Raw genomic sequence first — 24,142 nt, 5'->3', positions numbered from 1 at the left:
AAATATATAAACAATAAATAAACATATCACATATTGCCACATCCGAAAAGTCCAAACTATTAAAATTTTATTTTTATTTTTAAATCTATGTGGTGAACGCCATAACAGAATTTATTTTTATTTTTTAATGAAAATGCACAGAATATCGGTTTAAGTTACCAGTATCGGCTTTACAAAAATCAATATCGGTCGATCCCTAGTACCATCTGTTCATTAAAGGGGTACTCTGCATTCAGAATACTCATGGCTTATCAATCATCAGATCGGCGTCGGTCCACTTCTCGGACAGTAGGTAAACATTGAAGAAGGCTGCTGTAGCCACATGAGCACCGCGGCCCCTTCTAAAAGCTGATCAGCGGTGTTTATGAGAGTCAGTATCCACTAATCTGATATAGATAAGCATCCCTAAGGGTACTTTCACACTAGCGTTATTCTTTTCCGGCACTGAGTTCCATCCTAGGGGCTCTATACTGGGCCTTCAATTCAGTCTTTTTGACTGTTCAGGACGGAGATAATACCGCAGCATTCAAATTGCCGCATTGACGTATCCGGTATTCCGGTCTGCGCATGCGCAGACCTTTAAAAATGTGAAAAAAATAAATACCGGATCCGTTTTGCCTGATGACACCGGAAAAACCGGATCCGGTATTGCAATGTATTTTTATGACTGATCAGGCATTTTTCAGACATGCCTGATCAGTCAGAAAAAATGATATGCATACAGTTTTCCTGATCAGACAGGCAGTTCAGGCAACTAAACTGCCTGCCGGAATCAAACAACCCAAGTGTGAAAGTACCCTAAGGCTAGGCCATTAATAATGTAAAGCCAGAATACCCCTTTAAGGCTACTTTCACACTTCGGCAGAGTGATTCGGCAAACGTATGCATTTTAAGGCTGAGTTCACACGGGCGAGATTTCCGCGCGGGTGCAATGCGGTAGGTGAACGTATTGCACCCGCACTGAATCCTGACCCATTCATTTCTATGGGGCTGTGCACATGAGCGATTTTTTTCACGCATCACTTCTGCAATGCTTTAAAATCGCAGCATGCTCTATATTCTGCGTTTGTAACGCAGGACAGGCCCCATAGAAATGAATGGGGCTGAGTGAAAATCGCAAGCATCCGCAAGCAAGTGCGGATGCGGTGCGATTTTCACTCATGGTTGCTAGGTGACAGTCTATTCACTGTATTATTTTCCCTTATAACATGGTTATAAGGGAAAATAATAGCATTCTGAATACAGAATACCGTGGTGATGTACCATGTGATTGGAGCATGTGATCTGACGTCACCAAAGGTCCTTTAGCCGACAGCTCATCAGAAGAGACCGGGAACTGCGCGATGAAGAGGACAAGGTGAGTTAATTTCTTTTATTTTTTTTTAACCCTCAATTGACCTTGTACTAAGCATTCTGTATTCAGAATGCTATTATTTTCCCTTATAACCATGTTATAAGGGAAAATAATACAATCTACACTACAACTAACCCAAACCTGAACTTCTGTGAAGAAGTTCGGGTCTGGGTACCACAGTCGGTTTTTTATCACGCGAGTGCAAAACACATTGCACCCGCGTGATAAAAACTGAACATCGGAACGCAATCGCAGTCAAAACTGACTGCAATTGCGTACCTAATCGCGCGGGTTTGCCGCAATACACCGGGACGCATCCGGACCTAATCCGGACACGCCCGTGTGAACCCAGCCTAAGGCTGGGTTCACACCTGAGCGTTTTACAGCGCGTTCCTACGCGCTGTAAAACGCTCAACAAGGAGAAACCAATAATTCCCTATGGGAATGGTTCACACTTGGGCGTTTTACAGCGCGTACGATCGCGCTGTAAAACGCCCGACGCTCCAAAAAGTACATGAGCGACTTTTGGGGCGTTTGTGGCCATAGGACACTGTAGTGAATCACACAAACGCGCGTCAAACGCGCGTTTACTATTACAAAAACGCGCATAAAAATGTGTGAAAATGTGTCAAGTGTGAACCCAGCCTTAGACTGATCAGGATGCTGATCCGTCTGTTCGTTTGTCATACGGACAAACTGATCCGTTACGATTTTTTTTTCACATTTTTACCGGTCTTTGCATGCACAGACCAGAAGGATGGATCCGGCATTCCGGTATTTTGAATGCCGGATCAGGCACGAATACATTCCTATTGAAAAAAATGCTGGATTCGGCATTCAGACAAGTGTTCAGTCTTTTTGGCCGGAGATAAAACTGCAGCATGCTGCGGTATTATCTCCGTCCTGAACAGTCAAAAAGACTGAACTGAAGACAGAATGCAGGGGGATATAACTGATCAGTTCTTTTCCGGTATAGAGCCCCTAGGACAGAACTCTATGCCGGAAAAGAAAAACGCTAGTGTGAAAGTACCCCAACTATGACCAGGAGTGAGTAGGAAGTGAAAACAGTCTGCACCAATAAGTCAAATTAGGCTCACCCTGGCATCACATCAATAGTGTACAATACATTATGTAGCTACAGAAGCTGGTCCGCTCTCCCTAACCCCGGTGATCAACCAGGGAAAGCTGCGTGTGACCAAAAGGGGCATGGACAGCAGTGGAGGCTGCTCTAGGACGTCCCAATAGGACACATGGACAGTGTTTTCTGTGCTATAAAGGTCTTACTTTTCCAGTTCATCAGCGTCTTGTTTCCACCAGGTATCTGGCTCCAAGAATTCAATATTGTAGCCCCTGTCTACAGCCTAAGGTAGGAAAAAAAAAAAAAAAAAAAAGTATAAAATTGAATCTTTTCTGCTTATTCATGGATTCTCGGTTTCTTTTTGTCGAGTTCAGGATCCTCACCATCTGTACATATGGTTTCATCTCCCAGCCCTGGATATTCGTGTTATCGATAATAACAGGAGACTGTCTGTGATCCAGCGCTCTTCTGGCTGCAAAAAACAGCATTCAAAAGGTTACAGATTTTTCAAATTATAACAAATTCTAAAAGTAAAAACAGCAAGTGTCCAACCCCTTTCACTTATCCCTCTAAATGTTTTCCCATTATCATATGGAAAAATCTGTCATATAGCTGAAAGTACTAGGACCTGAAATGTCTCAACCTCCCCCCCCCCCCCACAAACACACACACACACACTTTAGGGCTCATGTACACAAACGTGTGCTGGCTGGGTCCGCAATATACGGCCGTGTGCGCAGCATATCAATAATGCAGACCCATTCAATTGAATGGGTCTGCGATACGGAGTGCTTCCGTGGCTTTTCGGCCCGTGCCTCCGCACTGCAAAAAAATATAAAATATACAACATGCTCTATTTTTTGCGGTGCAGACAGATCTCGGACCCATTCAAGTGAATAGGTCTGCATCCGTCAGCGCAGGCCACACGGACATACAATTTGCGGTCCCGAATGCACGGCACGGGCATGTGTGCATGAGCCCTTAGACACAGGAACTTACAGGCAGAATAAGGAATTAATGGTCATACATTGCTCCTTTTGGCAGACCCAAAGAATGGCTGCAGGTCCTAGGTATGGCTAAAAAATGTAAAATTGGGCTGTGTACAGAACATGATTTCCACTCAAGATGTAAAAACATCCCTTTCTTAGTAAACTAAACCAAGATACATAGACTAAATATCGCCTGACGTTTACAGCATTCAGATTTAGGGTCCATTCACACGTCCGTTTTTTCTTTCCTGATCTGTTCCGTTTTTTCAGGAACAGATCAGGACCAGATCTGGACCCATTCATTTTCAATGGGTCCTGGAAAAAATCGGACAACACAATGTGTGCTGTCCGTTTCCGTTGTTCCGTTCCGCATGTCCGTTTAAATATAAAACATGTCCTATTCTTGTCCTGAAAAATCGGATCCTGGTACAATACAAAGTCAATGGATCCGCAAAAAACGGATGACATTCGGATGTCATCCGTTTTTTGCGGATTCCGTTCCTGGAAACACATAACAAATTTTTATTTTTTTTTTTCAATTTTTTTTCAAAGAAATCCAAACAACTTTATTTGATTATTGAAATGTATACATGTTTCCGTTTTTTGCGGATCCGCAAAAAACGGATGACATACGGAAACATTTTCAGGAACAACGGATCCGCAAAAAACGGACCGTTTTTCAGGATGAAAAAAAAACAGGACGTGTGAATGGACCCTTACCCTCAGCCACATGGTCCATAGGAACCTGTAGCCTGGATAGGATTCACTGACATCTAGAAGAGTGTGCTCTGTGACCTGTGCAAACATCATTGTGCAGGGAGGGGAGTAGATAAGATGCATGCCTTATTGTGATCTCTACCTGACATTGTAATCCTGCCTGGGATAATGAGAAAAGAGGTCTCTACAGAATACTTCATTAGCCTATTCAATGGTCAGTGTGAAAACTGCAAGGTTTCTTTTAACCTCTTCAGGATGTTCGCCGTACATGTATAGCACAGCTAGATTGGAGTTAAAGGGGTATTCCAGTTAGATTAAGTTCTTCCCTATCAACAGCATAGGGGATAACTATTAGATTGGTTGAAGTCCTACCACTGGGACTCCCACCAATCACGAGAATGGGCTCCCCGTACCCCCCCCCCCCCCCTGAAATGTATGGAACTGCCAGTCGCAACTGTGCGTGGCCACCCCATTCATTTCTATGGGAGCTCCTGAGATAACCGAGTAGACACATGGTGAATGTCAGTAACTATTTTTGAGGTATCACGATCTGTCTTCATATTTAAAAAAATAGCAGATTTTTCCTAATTTTCAGCAAATTTTGGATTTTGTTTTTATAAATAAACGGTAAAACGTTATTGGGGAGATTTATCAAAACTGGTGTAAAGTAGAACTGGCTTAGTTGCCCATAGGAACCAGATTTCACCTTTCATTTTTTCAGAGCTCTTTTGGAAAATAAAGGTGTAATGTGATTGGTTGCTATGGGCAACTAAGACAATTTTCATTTTCCTCTCCCCATCGACTCATATTTACCACTAACATGAAGTACAAGGTGTCATGAGAAAACAATGTCAGAATGGCCTGGATAAGTAAAACCATTCCAAAGTTATTACCGTATAAAGTGACATGTCAGATTTACAAAATTAGGCTGGGTCCTTAAAGGGGTATTCCCATCATAGACAATGGGGGCATATCGCTAGGATATGCCCCCATTGTGTGATAGGGGCAACGGAGAACGGAGGGGACAAGAAGAACGGAGCCGGGGAGAGTTGTGGCTGGAGGACCCCAGGTTTCTTGGGGTCCGTTCACTACCAGGCGCAGCTCCCCGCCTCTCCCATTGAAGTGAATGGGAGCACACCGCTCCCATTCATTTCAATGGGGCCTACGAAAATAGCCGAGCCAGAGCTCGGCTATTTTCAGCGGCTCTATAGAAATGAATGGAGGGCGGCTGCGTACACGCAGTGCGCCCTTCTCAAATTTCTCCGCTCCGTTCTCCTTGTAGGTGCGGGTCCCAGAGGTAGGGACATCCTAGCAATATGCCCCCATTGTCTAAGATAAGATAACCCCTTTAAGAAATAAAAATGGCAGTGTCCTGAATGGGGGTGAACATAGACACTGAAAGGGAAAACAAGAACTAAACCACCAACAATATATTAGGTTTAACCTCAAAATGTGAACAGTAGGACATTTTCTGAGGACACATTGCCTTCTTCCTCATTATCCATACGTTACTAGCATTATGTGCTGTATGCATAAGGTCTCCACATCCAATACCACGACGTCACGCACCTCTGTTCTGGTTCCAGCTATGGGCATCCCCGAGCAATTTGACATCATATGTGTATCCATTGTCCTGGCAGAAGTAATCATCAGTGCTGAGGACAATCCCATCCGGAGACTGCAGGAGCAGCGTACTGTGAAATCAGGAGTATAAAACAGCTGTGTCATGCCAGAGCCTCTACATTGCCGGGTTTAAAGGGAACCTGTCACCTCCCAAAACCATCCCTAGCCGCCAGCAGTACCTGTGTGTAGCCAGCAGTGGGTTTCTGAGGATGCCTTTCTTCCTGAAGGCAGATGCAGCAACGTTGTTTTATCCCCTGCCCGACGCGTTTCGCTCTGACTGACAGCGCTTATGCAGAGAGTTCGGCTGCCTCTGTCAGTCACAGCGAAGGGGCAGGGAAGGGGGCGCGGTTACCGTGACTTGAAGCAAGGAGGCCGCTGCCCCCGTGACTTCAAGCATGTGTGGAGAGGCGCGCCGACAGGGGATAAAACAACGTTGCTGCATCTGCCTTCAGGAAGAAAGGCATCCTCAGAAACACACTGCTGGCGGCTTGGGATGGTTTTGGGAGGTGACAGGTTCCCTTTAACCCAAAAAAATTATAAAGTTTTGCACCACATCGCTATTAGACATACGGTAAGTGAACAGATATTACAAAATGTAATGTTCTTTCTTACTGCGCCGAATACTGAACGGGACGGTGCAGGCGCGAGATTTGCACGGCAGACGGGGCCAGCAGGAGAACCAACGCTGGCCTGGCCCTGTCAATCAAGGCAGTAGGGCGTGGAAATGAGGTTGGTGAACGGAGCCAGGTGGGTATTACCAGTTTAGGGGGGGGGGGGGGGGGGGGGGTTTGGTCTCCGACACTGGTTGCACTGATTGGATGGTGTCAGACTGTGCAGGGACACAACTGGTAAAAGCCATCGGGACCTTCACTGAACAGATCCCAGTCGATCCTTGGGACAACATAAGGGGACAGTAACCACAGGTTAGTACATTTCTTGCCAACCACTGAGGTAGATCTTACGAGAGGTTGGTTTTCCTGCTTTCTTCTGATGTGATCTGCTCCCATCTTGGACAACAAATGTGGACGCAACGCAGGACATGTGAATGCTACATAACAAGATGTAATGGCGTAATACAGCCAACGTCCAGATCTCTGGCTGCGTATATTGCCCAGCACTATCCACATTTCAATAATTTCATACAATTATTATTGGCGGTATGAATAAAGCTGTTCTCCTGCCAGTGACTAACCACAGACCAGCATGCAGCTGATCCTAAAGGAAGGCGAAATACAAAAGGTAAGACATATAAGGTAAGTCTCCTGCACCTTCGCCAATATGTACCTTTCCAGACTAGAGGATAGATATGTTTATTCTGTGAGTAATCCTTTTCTGTCCAAATTAAAAACATATCTGCGGTTTGTAGATGATATATTCATAGTCTGGGAAGGTACAGAGGAAGAGTGCAATCATTTCGTTGATTATATGAATAGAAATGATATGGGCATGACTTTCACGGTGAACTTCGGGGGAGATAAATTGCAATTCCTGGATGTGGCTGTCTTGGTGGAAGGCGACGAGTTGGTCACGGAGGGCTTTCGCAAGCCCACGGCGACCAACTCCTTGCTCCACCACGACAGCTTCCACCCAGAGAGTGTCAAAAAGGCTGTCCCATACGGTCAATTATTAGACTGAGACGTATAAACAGCAGAGACAGTGGTTATCGTAGACAGGCGAATGACCTCAAACACCGTCTAATGAAGAGAGGTTACCCTGAAAATACACTCAATAAAGATATGGAAAAGGTAGAGGAAATCTTCTCACAAGATTATCTCTTGAGGGGCGAGAATCGGAGAAGGGAGAAAGGTGCAGATTCAGCAAAAAGCAGTAGATTTGCGTTCTCCTTTAAATACAGCCCTATGGCTGACCACATCCGATCAGTCATATTCAAAAACTGGGACGTTTTAAGGAGGGACGCAACTCTAAGTGAGCTGACAGGACAGAGACCCCTTATCTCCTTCAGAAGGAGTCACACAGTTAAAGACAAAATTGTTAGAAGTAGGCTCCAAAAAGACAGCAGTAAAAATTGGCTTATAAGTAATCGACCTAATGGTAATTACAGGTGTGGAAATTGTTCACTCTGCACCAATAATCCACAGAAAAAGATTATTGAATTTGCCGGTATTCGGCATAAAGTCAATAATTTCATTAATTGCCGGAGTACCTATGTGGTTTACTTATTGATGTGCACGTGTGGACGGTTTTACATCGGTAAAACCATTAGATGCCTCTTCGAACGGATAAGAGAACACTTCAATTCTATCAAAACCGGCAAAGGTTGTCCGAGACTGATAGAACATATCAGAAGTGTGCACAATGGTGACACGAAGTGTATCTGTTTTTCCGGGTTGGAAGTCGTATCCACGCCCCCTCAAGGGGGAGATAGACACCGCCTCCTGCTACAGAGAGAAGCCAAATGGGTATTGCGCACGGGAGCCCTGGGGGAATTAGGACTCAATGATAGAAATGATCTAAGTCCGTTTTTGTAATATCCCAAGTATGCAGGGCTTCCACTCTTTCTTTCCCCCCCCTTCTACCGTGTTCTATATGTGCGCTTTCTTTGGCGATTGCATGCGCATTACCTGCACATTGTTTTAACATGTACGTTGTTTTAATCATCTCCCCAGTGCGGACGTGACCTGAGTTGTCAGTCTCCATGACAGCAGCTCACGCCGGCACTTAAAAAGGAGCTGTGCACCAGCACGCACTGACGTTCAGCCTGATGAAGCGCATTTAGCGCGAAACGGCCGCCGCTGATCTGTGCGTGCGGTGAACTGCCTCTCCCCCACTGCCTGATGTTTTTGTGGATTACAATAAAGCTGCAATATTTGACCACACTGGTGAGTGCCGCTATTTTTTCATCTTTCTATATTACCTTCAGCTTGAGTCTTGCTTTCATAGCTGAGCACCGCCGCCTGTGTGTGTCCTCTACAGCCGTATCCAGCATTGGATTCTGACACGCTTGCACGCCGAGCCGCCGTGAGTGGTGCCGCCCCTATCTCGTTTTTGCTACATTGTTCCTGGACTGTTTCTTTGGGGCTAGAGCACACTACACATTACCGGCTCATTAGTACACCAGATCCGCATTTTGCAACTATTCTTACGATATGGCTACAGAGGTATCCAGCCAGTCCCTACTGGAAGGCAGACAGGGGGCAGAGGATTTCTTCACACAATGCAACGCCAAAGACGCCCTGCAAAATTTAAGCACTCGCGCACTTGAAGCTAAAGTTGCGCAACTGGCAGATAAGGAGATCCGTCTCTTCTGGACAGTTAAATCACTGAAATCTTATCAAGAAAGTGGAAGAGTGCCTAGGGGCTTAAGGATTTACAAGGTTCCCGCACAGTTTGAACATGATGATTTGTTTTTAAAAGAATGGCAGTCACTGCACATGAGTTTCTCTCTGCAAATATTGGAAACTGTATTGAAAAGAGATATAAAAGAGTATGACATTATCAAAGACGAACTGGATAAAGCTCGAGGAGAGCTGGAATCCAGATTATCTGAAACCTTAATGGACGCCTTTGAAAAGAAGTTAAGTAAAAAATTAACTGTCATACAAGCAGAGGTAAAAGAACGAAAAAGAGATAAATTTGTCAGAGACAAACACGATTATGACACCGGTACCATTTTTAACTGGAATACTGGGAAAAGATTTAATAACAAAAGACAACAAAGGAAGAAAATTCCACGACGTCAAAACAATGACTATTGGACAACAGATTCCGACTCCAGTATTTCGGATGATCCCGGCCATCTACCAGCCAATTCTGTAAGAGAGCCATGTGACCCTTTAGTAAAAGGATTAGAAGAGGAGGGAGAAAGAACAGGAAAAACAACAAGTGTCAGGAAGTCAGGAAGAGAGAAGAAACAAGTCTCCTGGAGGAAGTAGATGACCCCCTCCACCCAGAGGAAAATTTAGTGATCAATTTGTCTGGTCACCCATTACCACCTGGGTGTGTTAAAATCCTGAACAAAGGACTTGGTTATAGCCTGACTGAAAAATTTGATCCAACAACCTTCGAGGTCGATCTGTTCAAAGCTACCCGCAAGCTTTATCTGCACAAGCTCTTCAAAGATACCCCACAGAAGCCAGCCATAACATTGGGAGAAGTACCACTTCAGATGGACTCTGGAGCCTTCCAAATATCAAATAAATTGAGTGAAGAGGAACAAGCCTGCCTAGCATTCCTAGCTGGAATGGATACCACTGAGCATCCCCCTGCGATGCGTCCGTTGTACCATTTAGTGGTGGAGTCAGATCTACTTTTTGCCCCCCTATGCCCGCTGGGAGTAGCATTGATATCTTCCAATACCAAGTCATGAGGGATATTAAAGCGGTAATATATTCCACCGCCCAACCCAATATTACTAGCGAGGAACAAAAAGCCCTACAATGGCTACGTTCACAGGAGGATATAATAGTGAAACCAGCGGACAAGGGGGGCAATATAGTTCTCATGTCCAGAGAATTTTATGTCAACGAAGCCCTTAGACAATTGGGCGATACTGGGGTATATGAAAGGTTACGGGGGGACCCCTTGCCGGATACCCAGTCGTCACTACAATCCCTCGTCAAGAAATATATAGGGATTGGTTTTTTATCTAAAAACCTGTTGGAAAAACTTGTCCCGCTCTCACCAGCCAAACCCTCATGGTATTTTCTTCCGAAGATCCACAAGTCGCTGAGCCACCCCCCGGGACGTCCTATCGTCGCGTGGATTGGCTCAGTGACTGAGCCTATCTCCAAGTATTTGGATTGGCTGTTGCGACCGGTACTCAGTAGCGCCCCCGCCTACCTCAGGGATACCAATGATTGTCTATTGGCCCTGAAGGATATTTGTTGGCAGAAGAGTTACCATCTGGTATCCCTCGATGTGGAGAGCCTCTACACCCGCATCCCTCATGATGCCGGTGTAGGAGGCTGTCCTTGACATCGTGGTGAACCTGGGTAAGAGCCCTATATATTGTGAGTTTGTAGGGGAGGCGCTCAAATTTGTTTTAACCAACAATGTATTCCAATTTGATGGCGAGTGGTTCAGACAAAAACTCGGCACGGCTATGGGGACCCCCGTCTCCTGCACCTTCGCCAATATGTACCTTTCCAGACTAGAGGATAGATATGTTTATTCTGTGAGTAATCCTTTTCTGTCCAAATTAAAGACATATCTGCGGTTTGTAGATGATATATTCATAGTCTGGGAAGGTACAGAGGAAGAGTGCAATCATTTCGTTGATTATATGAATAGAAATGATATGGGCATGACTTTCACGGTGAACTTCGGGGGAGATAAATTGCAATTCCTGGATGTGGCTGTCTTGGTGGAAGGCGACGAGTTGGTCACGGAGGGCTTTCGCAAGCCCACGGCGACCAACTCCTTGCTCCACCACGACAGCTTCCACCCAGAGAGTGTCAAAAAGGCTGTCCCATACGGTCAATTTATTAGACTGAGACGTATAAACAGCAGAGACAGTGGTTATCGTAGACAGGCGAATGACCTCAAACACCGTCTAATGAAGAGAGGTTACCCTGAAAATACACTCAATAAAGATATGGAAAAGGTAGAGGAAATTTTCTCACAAGATTATCTCTTGAGGGGCGAGAATCGGAGAAGGGAGAAAGGTGCAGATTCAGCAAAAAGCAGTAGATTTGCGTTCTCCTTTAAATACAGCCCTATGGCTGACCGCATCCGATCAGTCATATTCAAAAACTGGGACGTTTTAAGGAGGGACGCAACTCTAAGTGAGCTGACAGGACAGAGACCCCTTATCTCCTTCAGAAGGAGTCACACAGTTAAAGACAAAATTGTTAGAAGTAGGCTCCAAAAAGACAGCAGTAAAAATTGGCTTATAAGTAATCGACCTAATGGTAATTACAGGTGTGGAAATTGTTCACTCTGCACCAATAATCCACAGAAAAAGATTATTGAATTTGCCGGTATTCGGCATAAAGTCAATAATTTCATTAATTGCCGGAGTACCTATGTGGTTTACTTATTGATGTGCACGTGTGGACGGTTTTACATCGGTAAAACCATTAGATGCCTCTTCGAACGGATAAGAGAACACTTCAATTCTATCAAAACCGGCAAAGGTTGTCCGAGACTGATAGAACATATCAGAAGTGTGCACAATGGTGACACGAAGTGTATCTGTTTTTCCGGGTTGGAAGTCGTATCCACGCCCCCTCAAGGGGGAGATAGACACCGCCTCCTGCTACAGAGAGAAGCCAAATGGGTATTGCGCACGGGAGCCCTGGGGGAATTAGGACTCAATGATAGAAATGATCTAAGTCCGTTTTTGTAATATCCCAAGTATGCAGGGCTTCCACTCTTTTTTTCCCCCCCTTCTACCGTGTTCTATATGTGCGCTTTCTTTGGCGATTGCATGCGCATTACCTGCACATTGTTTTAACATGTACGTTGTTTTAATCATCTCCCCAGTGCGGACGTGACCTGAGTTGTCAGTCTCCATGACAGCAGCTCACGCCGGCACTTAAAAAGGAGCTGTGCACCAGCACGCACTGACGTTCAGCCTGATGAAGCGCATTTAGCGCGAAACGGCCGCCGCTGATCTGTGCGTGCGGTGAACTGCCTCTCCCCCACTGCCTGATGTTTTTGTGGATTACAATAAAGCTGCAATATTTGACCACACTGGTGAGTGCCGCTATTTTTTCATCTTTCTATATTACCTTCAGCTTGAGTCTTGCTTTCATAGCTGAGCACCGCCGCCTGTGTGTGTCCTCTACAGCCGTATCCAGCATTGGATTCTGACACGCTTGCACGCCGAGCCGCCGTGAGTGGTGCCGCCCCTATCTCGTTTTTGCTACATCGTAAGACATATAAGGCTGGCTCAAACGCCACGGGATACCAAAGACAGAAGAGGATCCAGCAGGACGGAGGCTCACAAGTCTGTCCTTTTTATTTCCCATTCCTTTTGGAAGCACTTCTATGGCAAAAAACTATCAAAAATAAACTACAAAAAAAAAAAAAAGCGATTCTGACGCAAGTCTTTTTTTTTTTTTAAAGGGGTTTTCCAGGCTTTTAATACATCAAGATCGGTGGCGGTCCGACACCTGGCACCCCCGCCGATCAGCTGAATCCTATCTGTCTATCTTTCTGCTCTCCGCCGCATGTCTAAAACAAAGCAGCAGCAAGCGGGAAGAGAGAAGGTGCCGTCTCCTCTAACAGCGGAGGTGCCGTCTCCTCTAACAGCGGAGGTGCCGTCTCCTCTAACAGCGGAGGTGCCGTCTCCTCTAACAGCGGAGGTGCCGTCTCCTCTAACAGCGGAGGTGCCGTCTCCTCTAACAGCGGAGGTGCCGTCTCCTCTAACAGCGGAGGTGCCGTCTCCTCTAACAGCGGAGGTGCCGTCTCCTCTAACAGCGGAGGTGCCGTCTCCTCTAACAGCGGAGGTGCCGTCTCCTCTAACAGCGGAGGTGCCGTCTCCTCTAACAGCGGAGGTGCCGTCTCCTCTAACAGCGGAGGTGCCGTCTCCTCTAACAGCGGAGGTGCCGTCTCCTCTAACAGCGGAGGTGCCGGGTGTCGGATCCCGTCAATCTGATATTGATGACCTATCCTGAGGATAGGTCATCAATATTAAAAGCCCGGAGAACCCCTATAATCTGCACATAGGTCCAGTTCACATGGGTTTTCTGGTGCCGATTGTGGTGCGTTTTCCACCCAGAATCAGCCCCAGAAACCGCCTGCAAACACTTGCTTTTTTTTTTCCGTCTCTCCATGTGTGAAAAACAAAAAGTATGGTAAAAAAAAGCAGCATGCTCTATCTTGAAGTGGGGGTGGGGGGGGGGGGTTGGAGATGCCTTGTACGCATCCACACATTTTCTGCTCTGTTCCAGGTACCGATGACCAAACCTCAGGAAAGGTCTTCAATATCAGATCGGTGGGTGTCCAACCCCACCTCCTCACCCGTCAGGTGTTCACTGCAACCACCAGTGAACAAAGCCGGACACACAGCTCCATTCAAAGTGTAGTGGCCATGCTGGGTTACTGCAGCTCAGCTCCTTTTCACATGAGCATATCCTCAGGACTGGTCATCAATATCTGCAGTCAAAAAAACTTCACTTCCTACAGTCAGCAGGCAACAGATGCAGAGGTAAGTGAATACAGCAATACTACCACTTTGTCCCAGGTCTGGAGGCATGTTGACCCCACTGACTATATAGGCATTTCCTGGCAGTCGTCATATCACATTCGTGCAGCCATGGGAGTGGGGAGCTGCTATCAGCGACTCCCTATAGAGACGACAGGGATGGGTTTTCACCGTCCCTGCCTTACCCATCGCTCTATACACACCCGACTCTTCTATAGATCACACATCTAGGCATTCTCAGGATACTAACCGAGCCAGCGTACTTTTACCAGAGCCAGGAACTCCTCTTAACAGCACCATTTTTCTTCTGCTTGTATCCCTGAATCTGCCAGGACATTGTTCATGTGACACATTACCACCGGTATTTGGTAATAACCGTCCACCAAACTGTCCATCTTCCTGCCTACAAAGATCATTATGCTGAAGGTCTGGCCACCTCGTTTCCCTTGTGCCTTGTGAAAATGGTTTGTCATATGGGATCCGCTGAGAGGTGAAGCTGTTTTCGGGAGGTACTGGAGATCCAAGCCATTGGGGTTGCCCATTTCTAATGTTGTAATTAAAAGTCCGAGACGGTTGAGAGGGTAGTGCATTGCTTTCTCTTGGGAAAGTCATTGGATAATTAAATCGTGGTGGTGGAGGGCCATAAGGGACTATAAAAGTAGGTGGAGGAAGAGTTTCAAACCTTGGAGGTGGCATTGCAGGTCTTGGATGATATGGAGCTTGACCACCAGAAGGAAACTGAGGTAGTGAAGGACTTTCAAAGTGTAAGTGTGGTCTTGGTCCTTCTGTAACATGGCAGGCGAGGGATGCAAAGTTTTTGCTGGGAAAAGGCCCAAATGGATGTGATATAGGCACCGGGCCATGATGATGGTTGGAAGGGTGAGTAGCTGGTGTCTCGTCAGGGTAAGGGCTGATATGTTGCTTCACATCCACATCTCTGCATGTGACCTCCTTAGTTTGCTCATCAGCTTCAAGCTCATTTAACTCTTTGTAAAACTGCCGCAGCTCGTAGTCCATTCCATCCTTGCCTTTTGATTGAGTGGCCAATTTACCCACCTCCACCGTGGCAATTTTGAAAGAAGAAGCATCTGGATGACATGTGACTTTAGGCACGGGATTTTTTTGAGGCAATGGCCGACATTGTGGTCCTATAAAAGAAGAACTGGTTCCTGAAAATGCCACGTCTGAATGATGTTCATCTTTCTCTTGTCCAGAAAGTACAAATGGATGCTGGTTGGTTCTATTGCAGTCTCGTTCATCGACATCACCTTGACCCAAGTGATACCTTCGTGAATCTGAATCATATTTTGCATCTACACCTCCTTCACTCTCACTTCTGTCTGACTGATGGTATCTTTCCTCTGAGCGGGTAAAGGGACTCCATCTCTGTGAGTCCGCTTCACGTTCCTTGCGCCAATCAGTATCTCTGCTTGCCCACGATGAAGAGTAGTCTGGCCTTGACTTTTTTAAGCAAGGTTCAATGGATGAATCGTGCACATGGTGAGTTAAGTTCTTTTCAGCATGAGGCATCTAAAAAGGAGGAATAGAGAGACAAACTTCAGAAATAAAGCTCACGATGACAGGAACTTCCAGAGATCCTATTCATACTACATATGTACAGCCACAAATAAAAGATCACATAATAAGCCTAGGTTCACAAGGAGAAGGTTTTGATAGGAGCCTCCATCGCAGATTCCTAGGCTATTTTTTACTCCTGCAGAAATGTCCTTCCCTTGTCTGCAAAACAGACAAGGATAGGACACGTTCTATTCTTTTTGCAGGGCAGTGGGAACACACATACGGACGGATGTGGACAGCACACAGGTGTACTGCCCGCATCTTTTGCGGCCCCGCTGAAGTGAATGGGTCCACATCCTATCAGCAAAAAATGCAGACTGGATGCAGACCAAAACCACGGTCGTGTGCATGAGGCTTAAGCAGTATGCACTGGTGGTTCAGCACTATTTATAGTGGACCCGTCACCTCTCCTCACATGTCTGGCTTAGGCTACTTTCACACTTGCGTTTTGGCGGTTTGTGAGATCCGTTCAGGGCTCTCACAAGCGGTCCAAAACGGATCCGTTTTGCCCTAATGCATTCTGAATGGAAAAGGATCTGCTCAGAATGCATCAGTTTGCCTCCGATCAGTCTCCATTCCGCTCTGGAGGACACAAAAACGCTGCCTGCAGCGTTTTGCCGTCTGCCTGACGAAGCCAAACGGGTTCGTCCTGGCACAAGATGTAAGTCAATGGGGACGGATCAGTTTTCTCTGACACAATAGAAAACAGATCCGTCTCCCATTGACTTTCAATAGAATTCATGACGGATCCGTCTTGGCTATGTTACAGATAATACAAACGGATCCGTTCATGATGGATGAATGCGGTTGTATTATTGTAACTGATCCGTTTTTGCAGATCCATGACGGATCCACCCAAAACGCGAGTGTGAAAGTAGCATTCGAAATATATAAGCCATTTTCTAATTTGATATTAAACGGTCCATGAAATCGGGACATCAATCAATTAGATGAAGCAGAGAATGACAATTCAGGGTCTCTGGAGGACCTGGCAATTCTGTGCATGACAAGGACCGTCTATTGAATGCCAAGGGAAACGTAATGCTTATAGGGGGCAGTGATACTGACCATTTTTGTAATATACTTTAATTACTGAAATTGTACTTTTCTGTTAGAAAAATAGCTCTAAAGTGGCCCATTTTGAGCCTTAGCGACGCTCCTCTGTCTTCTGTTTACATAGCAAAGTCAGTGTTGTGCAAGTCTCCACAGTTATGTAAACAGAAGACAGAGGAGCGTCGCTAAGGCTCAAAATGGGCCACTTTAGAGCTATTTTTCTAACAGAAAAGTACAATTTCTGTAATTAAAGTATATTACAAAAATGGTCAGTATCACTGCCCCTGTACATTACAAAAAAAAAAAAAAAAAAAAAAAAAGTTAAGCTTTAATTTCACTGTGGTGGCACCGCAGGAACATTCTACTGCCAGGATCTCTCACATACTACATGTGATTGCTGAGAACCCGGCAATGGGTCACCATGTGGTCGTCCTATTTTCAGAAACATGGAGGCATGTACAGATGTGTATTATATATATATATATATATATTATTTATTTTATTTTTTTATGACCAAGGACGACAGTTTTGTGAAAATCTCTGAAAGACTAGATTGCAACGGTATAGAAAAGCATAGCATAGCAGTTTTTTTTTTTTTAACATTGGAACCTATAGGCCCCATTACACTGCATAATTTCAGGACAATTATCAGAATATCGGCTGATCGTTTATCGGCTGATCATCAATTATGGGCAGCACATCTCCCCATGTAATCAGGAATGTTCCGCAGATAATGAATAAACAGAACGAGGTAGGAACGACTTTAGTAACAATCCTTCCTCCCACATTCAGTATGCATCGCCCGTTGGAATCAGGCCAGCTGAAAATGAGCACAGAGAGATGTGTTATCGTTTATCGGCGCTCACACTGGCAGAAGATCAGGCACTGTAATACCACCATACGGTTCACATGCCAATTGATGCCTAGATGGAGACATATGGTATAGGCATACCTCAGGAAAGCCTACAAACATGATGTGAACATAGTTCAGTACCCGACTAGAGGGACGGCCATACTGGACTTAGTATTAACCAATAGGCCTGACAGAACAACAGACGTGCAGGTTGGGGGAAGCCTGGGAAATAGTTACCATAAAGTAATAACCTTCCAATTATCATTCAAAAGAGCGTTTCTTCAGGGAGGAACAAAAATACCAAACTTCAAAAAAAGCTAAAATTAGCCAACTAAGAGAGGCCAAAGGCCTAACTAACTGGATAATGGCAAAGACAAGTGCTCCTGTCTTTGCTATTATATTATCACATCCACATAATTGCTATCTTGTGTAGGATGTCTATTGTGGTACTTGTGGTCCGCCGCAGGCATCCTTCACTGTATGCATTTTGCTGGGGATCGCCATTAGCAACGGGCCACAAGTGCAGGATTTGCTCCCCTGTGTATATATGCACAACTGCATAAGGGTTTGAGCACTTCCTGCCTGTTTAACACCACACCATTTTTTTCATTTGTTTTGCCTAACTGGGACAAAGTCCTCAAAAATAAAAATACAGCTATTAAATATTTTTATCTCCAATGTATTCACTGAAGAAAATAAACTGTCAGATGAAATGCAGAATGTAAAAGTAACTTCCCCATTAAAAGTGCCCTGTCTGACCCAGGAAGAAGTACAGCGGCGTCTTCAAAAGATTAAAATAGACAAATCGCCAGGGCCAGATGGCATAAAACCCTGTATCCTAAGAGAATTAAGTAATGTCATAGCCAGACCCTTTTTTCTGATATTTAACGACTTTATATTGACAGGGAGTGTTCCACAGGATTGGCGCATAGCAAATGTGGTGCCAATATTAAAAAAGGGTCCAAAAACAGAGCCCGGAAACTATAAGCCGGTAAGTTTAACATCTGTTGTGGGTAAACTGTTTGAAGGTTTTCTAAGAGATGCCATCTTGGAGCACCTCAATGAAAATAAGCAAACAACATCATATCAGCATGGCTTCATGATGGATCGGTCATGTCAAACTAATTGAATCGGTTTCTATGAGGAGGTAAGATCTAGACTTGACAGCGGCGAATCAATGGATGTCGTGTATCTGGACTTCTCCAAAGCATTTGACACTGTACCACATAAAAGGTTAGTATATAAAATGAGAATGCTCGGACTGGGAGAAAATGTCTGTATGTGGGTAAGTAACTGGCTCAGTGATAGAAAACAGAGGGTGGTTATTAATGGTACACACTCAGATTGGGTCACTGTCACTAGTGGGGTACCTCAGGGGTCAGTATTGGGCCCTATTCTCTTCAATATATTTATTAATCTTGTAGAAGGCTTGCACAGTAAAATCAATTTTCGCAGATGACCCTAAACTGTGTAAAGTAATTGACACTGAAGAGGACAGCATACTGCTACAGAGGGATCTGGATAGATTGGAGGCTTGGGAAGAGAAGTGGCAGATAAGGTTTAACACTGACAAATGTAAAGTTATGCACATGGGAAGGAATAATGCAAGTCCCCCGTACATACTCAATGGTAAAACACTGGGTAACACTAACATGGAAAAGGACCTAGGAATACAGCAAACTAAGCTGTAGAAACCAGTGTCAGGCAGCTGCTGCCAAGGCCAATAAGACAATAGGTTGCATCAAAAGGGGCATAGATGCCAGTGATGAGAACATAGTCCTGCCACTCTACAAATCACCAGTAAGAGCAATGGAGTACTGTGTACAGTTCTGGGCTCCTGTGAACAAGGCAGACATAGCAGAGCTGGGTCCAGAGGAGAGCAACTAAAGTAATAACTGGAATGGGGCAACTACAGTATCTTGAAAGATTATCAAAATTAGGGTTATTCACTTTAGAAAAAAAGACGACTGAGGGGAGATCTAATTACTATGTATAAATATATCAGGGGTCAGTACAGAGATCTCTCCCATAATCTATTTATCACCAGGACAGTGACGAGGGGACATCCTCTGCGTCTGGGGATTCTTTACGGTAAGAGCAGTGAGACTATGGAACTCTCTGCCTGAGGAGGTGGTGATGGTGAGTACAATAAAAGAGTTCAAGAGGGGCCTGGATGTATTTCTGGAGTGTAATAATATTACAGGCTATAGCTACTAGAGAGGGGTCGTTGATCCAGGGAGTTATTCTGATTGCCTGTTTGGAGTCGGGAAGGAACTTTTCCCCCTAAAGTGATGACAATTGGCTTCTACCATCCTCTGGGTCAACTTGCAGGATGACAGGCCGAACAGGATGGACAGATGTCTTTTTTCAGCCTTATAAACTATGTTATGTTACTATGTAACAAACCTTATAAAACATCATTATTACTAAAAATAAAAAGACATGTCTAGTAATAAAAAAATATTATATAAATAAACGGTAGCATGAGTACTTCTATGTGGGAGTTGACTCAGGTTGGCTTCATCAGAAGATATCGTTTGGTACGTCCTTGCGGGTGTCAGTTAAACCACCAATCATCCGTGAGCTGCCAGAGTCTACTGTAATGACCATGGCACATGGCTCCCTGTACCATGCCATACCTGCCATGACTCAAGTCACACGAGGCACCAACCTTTTTATACAGACCAATAATAGAATATTCATCTGTGAGGGTCTGGACATTGAGACCACTACCAATGACTGAAAGTGAGGGGATGCAGCGTTGTGCTGTGTGACTGCCCCTCTAGAGGTGAAGAAACCTCAGACTGTAGTTTAGGACTGGTCTACTCTTCTTCAAAATGAAACGTAAAGGAACCCAAAGTGGCAAAACCCTCTAGTGCCCAAACCACCACCCAAGTGAACATTTGACACAAAGGGGAATGATGGCCTATCGTTAGGATGCATCACAAGATCTGACCGGCGGGGGGTTTGAGAGCTGGCGCCCCCCACAGATCGGCGTTTGGAGGGGTCGCAGTGCAGAGTCTTCATAGCATACCAAGCACAGCATCGTACAATGTATATGCTGCACAGGGTAACGCAGCTCAATAGTCATTACACAAAAATGACTGAGCTGCACAAGGCAAATGACTGATGGATGTGACGTCACGGGCCAAGAAAGAGGCCGCAGCGTTTACCGTGCGCTGTCGAGAGTCGGGCACCATGATCAGGTATGGATGATCTATCACGAGGACATCACAATTTAGCTCCTGGATAACCACTTTAATGACCCCATTACAACATTGAAGTGTCGCTCCTAGCATACTCTCCTGCCTGACATGACATTAGGGGTGGAGGGACGCAGTCGCACCGCGCTGTACATTATTTAGCAGCAGTGCTTGGTATCACAGCTCAGCCCCATTCACTTCTACGGGGCTAAGCTGCTCCTGAACGTATCGTCACTGGTCTAGGAGAAGGCCGTGGCACTCACAGGAGCACTGGTGCCTTCTCAAACAGCTGATCGGTGGGGGTCTCGGGTGTCGGACCTTGCCAATCAGATACTGATGACCTATTCAGAGGATTCCCTACTACCATCCCTATTGGACCACAAGTTCAGACAGGTGAGGTTTTACATTGTTTTTCTATTTGGGCACAAGCTCTGAGGAATGGATTAGTTGTCTTCTAGGCTGGACACACCCTTTAAAGGGTTTCCATCGCCTCGTTTTGACATAATTAGCTATCAGACACTAGCGATCCGCTAGTGTCTGCTCTACCAAACAATGCTATTATAATACCTTTGTGTGCGCCGAATACAGACGCGCACGGCGCAGGCGCGAGAATTCGTACGCTGGCTCAGAGGGAGTATCGCATTCCAGAGGAGATGGGTGGGCTGGAGGGACGCGCTGGGCGGCATTTTGTGTGAGTAGACCGAGCCTCTAGGTGCTGAAAAGACGCCCCCATAGCACCTAGAGGCTCATTAGCATATCAATAAAAGTTCGTTTTTTAGGCAAAAGGCTGCACACAAAGGTATTATAATAGCATTGTTTGGTAGAGCAGACACTAGCCGATCGCTAGTGTCTGATAGCTAATTATGTCAAAACGAGGTGATAGAAATCCTTTAAAGGAGATTCTATGGAGGTTGTGGTGGTCTTTAAGGAGTGAACAGGGGCCCTGTGAACATGCCATTCATTCTCCATGGGCTGCGGCCATCTCCAGCAGTCCCACAGAGAACATAGCACACGCTCGACAGCTTCTCCATTCATTTCTGGAAAACAAGACCCCTGTTCACATGACTGGTGGGAATATCAGCCGCTCATCCCTTTTCCTGGACATAAGATACGTTTGCATCTTGATACAAAACCAGGAATAGAACTTTAAGGGCTCGTTTACACTAACGTATTTTGCGTTCCGTATACTGGCCATTTTATGCATTCCGCATACGGTCTGTATACGGAACCATTAATTTCAATGGGTCCTCAAAAGATGCGGAGAGCACTCTGTGTGCTGTCCGCATCCGTTGCTCCGTTCTGTGGCCCCGCACAATTATAAGTCCTGTCCTATTCTTGTCAGTTTTGCGGACAAGAATAGGCATTTCTATAATGGGCACGGTCGTGTGAACAAGCCCTAAGACTGTCCTCATCTAAGTTCCGCTAGGCAATATCTCACTTGTACCTGGAAAATGCCGAGTGACAACCAAGATGGCGGCCATTACAGCTCTAACACAGTCAACCACCCCGCTATCCTGAAGTCTTAAAGGCTTATCTGCCCCGTGTTCAATGATACAACCCCAGCTCCCATCAGCAATTCACAGCGACAACCACGGGGAAAATGGGATGATGGCCTTACGAGTTGTCACCCAATGTTCAAGAGTAGATAAAAGCAGAATTTGATTTTATAGCAGCATGTGATCGCGTGTGTACTGATCTACGTACATATACACCATGTATACAGACATACCGCACGTGATCGCGTGTGTACTGATCTACGTACATATACACCATGTATACAGACATACCGCACGTGATCGCGTGTGTACTGATCTACGTACATATACACCATGTATACAGACATACCGCACGTGATCGCGTGTGTACTGATCTACGTACATATACACCATGTATACAGACATACCGCACGTGATCGCGTGTGTACTGATCTACGTACATATACACCATGTATACAGACATACCGCACGTGATCGCGTGTGTACTGATCTACGTACATATACACCATGTATACAGACATACCGCACGTGATCGCGTGTGTACTGATCTACGTACATATACACCATGTATACAGACATACCGCACGTGATCGCGTGTGTACTGATCTACGTACATATACACCATGTATACAGACATACCGCACGTGATCGCGTGTGTACTGATCTACGTACATATACACCATGTATACAGACATACCGCACGTGATCGCGTGTGTACTGATCTACGTACATATACACCATGTATACAGACATACCGCACGTGATCGCGTGTGTACTGATCTACGTACATATACACCATGTATACAGACATACCGCACGTGATCGCGTGTGTACTGATCTACGTACATATACACCATGTATACAGACATACCGCACGTGATCGCGTGTGTACTGATCTACGTACATATACACCATGTATACAGACATACCGCACGTGATCGCGTGTGTACTGATCTACGTACATATACACCATGTATACAGACATACCGCACGTGATCGCGTGTGTACTGATCTACGTACATATACACCATGTATACAGACATACCGCACGTGATCGCGTGTGTACTGATCTACGTACATATACACCATGTATACAGACATACCGCACGTGATCGCGTGTGTACTGATCTACGTACATATACACCATGTATACAGACATACCGCACGTGATCGCGTGTGTACTGATCTACGTACATATACACCATGTATACAGACATACCGCACGTGATCGCGTGTGTACTGATCTACGTACATATACACCATGTATACAGACATACCGCACGTGATCGCGTGTGTACTGATCTACGTACATATACACCATGTATACAGACATACCGCACGTGATCGCGTGTGTACTGATCTACGTACATATACACCATGTATACAGACATACCGCACGTGATCGCGTGTGTACTGATCTACGTACATATACACCATGTATACAGACATACCGCACGTGATCGCGTGTGTACTGATCTACGTACATATACACCATGTATACAGACATACCGCACGTGATCGCGTGTGTACTGATCTACGTACATATACACCATGTATACAGACATACCGCACGTGATCGCGTGTGTACTGATCTACGTACATATACACCATGTATACAGACATACCGCACGTGATCGCGTGTGTACTGATCTACGTACATATACACCATGTATACAGACATACACATGTATACTGGGTTTCTATATACATATTCAGATATACACACAGTTAATATATAGAAACACATATACAGTGTTAACACATACAGCTATACATCCACCCATACTCTAGATATACGTGTGTGTGTGTGTGTGTGTATATATATATATATATATATATATATACACACACACATACGGATATATACACTTACAATGTTTTGATATAGGTACATACAGTCCTAATGTATATACTGCTATACATACATATACACTGCAGTATAACGCACTCCTAGCAATGCCTATAATACCCGGGAGCAGATTATCGCTGTAGCCGCACCGTGTGCACATTTACCTCAGGCGAAGCGTCCAGTAAAAGGCCCGGGACCGGCCACCACATCCATATACAAGGCCCAACGCATACTACTCC

At 45.2% G+C, this 24,142-nt stretch overlaps 1 protein-coding gene across 1 annotated transcript in view; it reads right to left on the bottom strand.

Annotated features, from left to right (window-relative positions):
* LOC122931239 overlaps window positions 1-24,136 on the bottom strand; it is a 46,266-nt gene extending 22,130 nt beyond the window's left edge. Inside the window, exons 1-5 of the mRNA XM_044285285.1 lie at window positions 24,068-24,136; window positions 14,122-15,401; window positions 5,708-5,832; window positions 2,816-2,904; window positions 2,639-2,715 (exon numbers count right to left, since the gene is read on the bottom strand). Coding sequence (XP_044141220.1) covers window positions 2,639-2,715; window positions 2,816-2,904; window positions 5,708-5,832; window positions 14,122-15,401; window positions 24,068-24,112 — 1,616 coding nt within the window. The 5' untranslated portion in view covers window positions 24,113-24,136. The remainder of the gene's footprint in view (window positions 1-2,638; window positions 2,716-2,815; window positions 2,905-5,707; window positions 5,833-14,121; window positions 15,402-24,067) is intronic.
* Between the last annotated feature and the right edge of the window lie 6 nt (window positions 24,137-24,142).

Source organism: Bufo gargarizans, chromosome 3 (assembly GCF_014858855.1).
Source record: "Bufo gargarizans isolate SCDJY-AF-19 chromosome 3, ASM1485885v1, whole genome shotgun sequence".
Classification (NCBI taxonomy): Eukaryota; Metazoa; Chordata; class Amphibia; order Anura; family Bufonidae; genus Bufo; species Bufo gargarizans.
The sequence above is the reverse complement of the archived record's forward strand: the minus strand, read 5'-3'. Positions and strand labels throughout refer to the sequence as shown.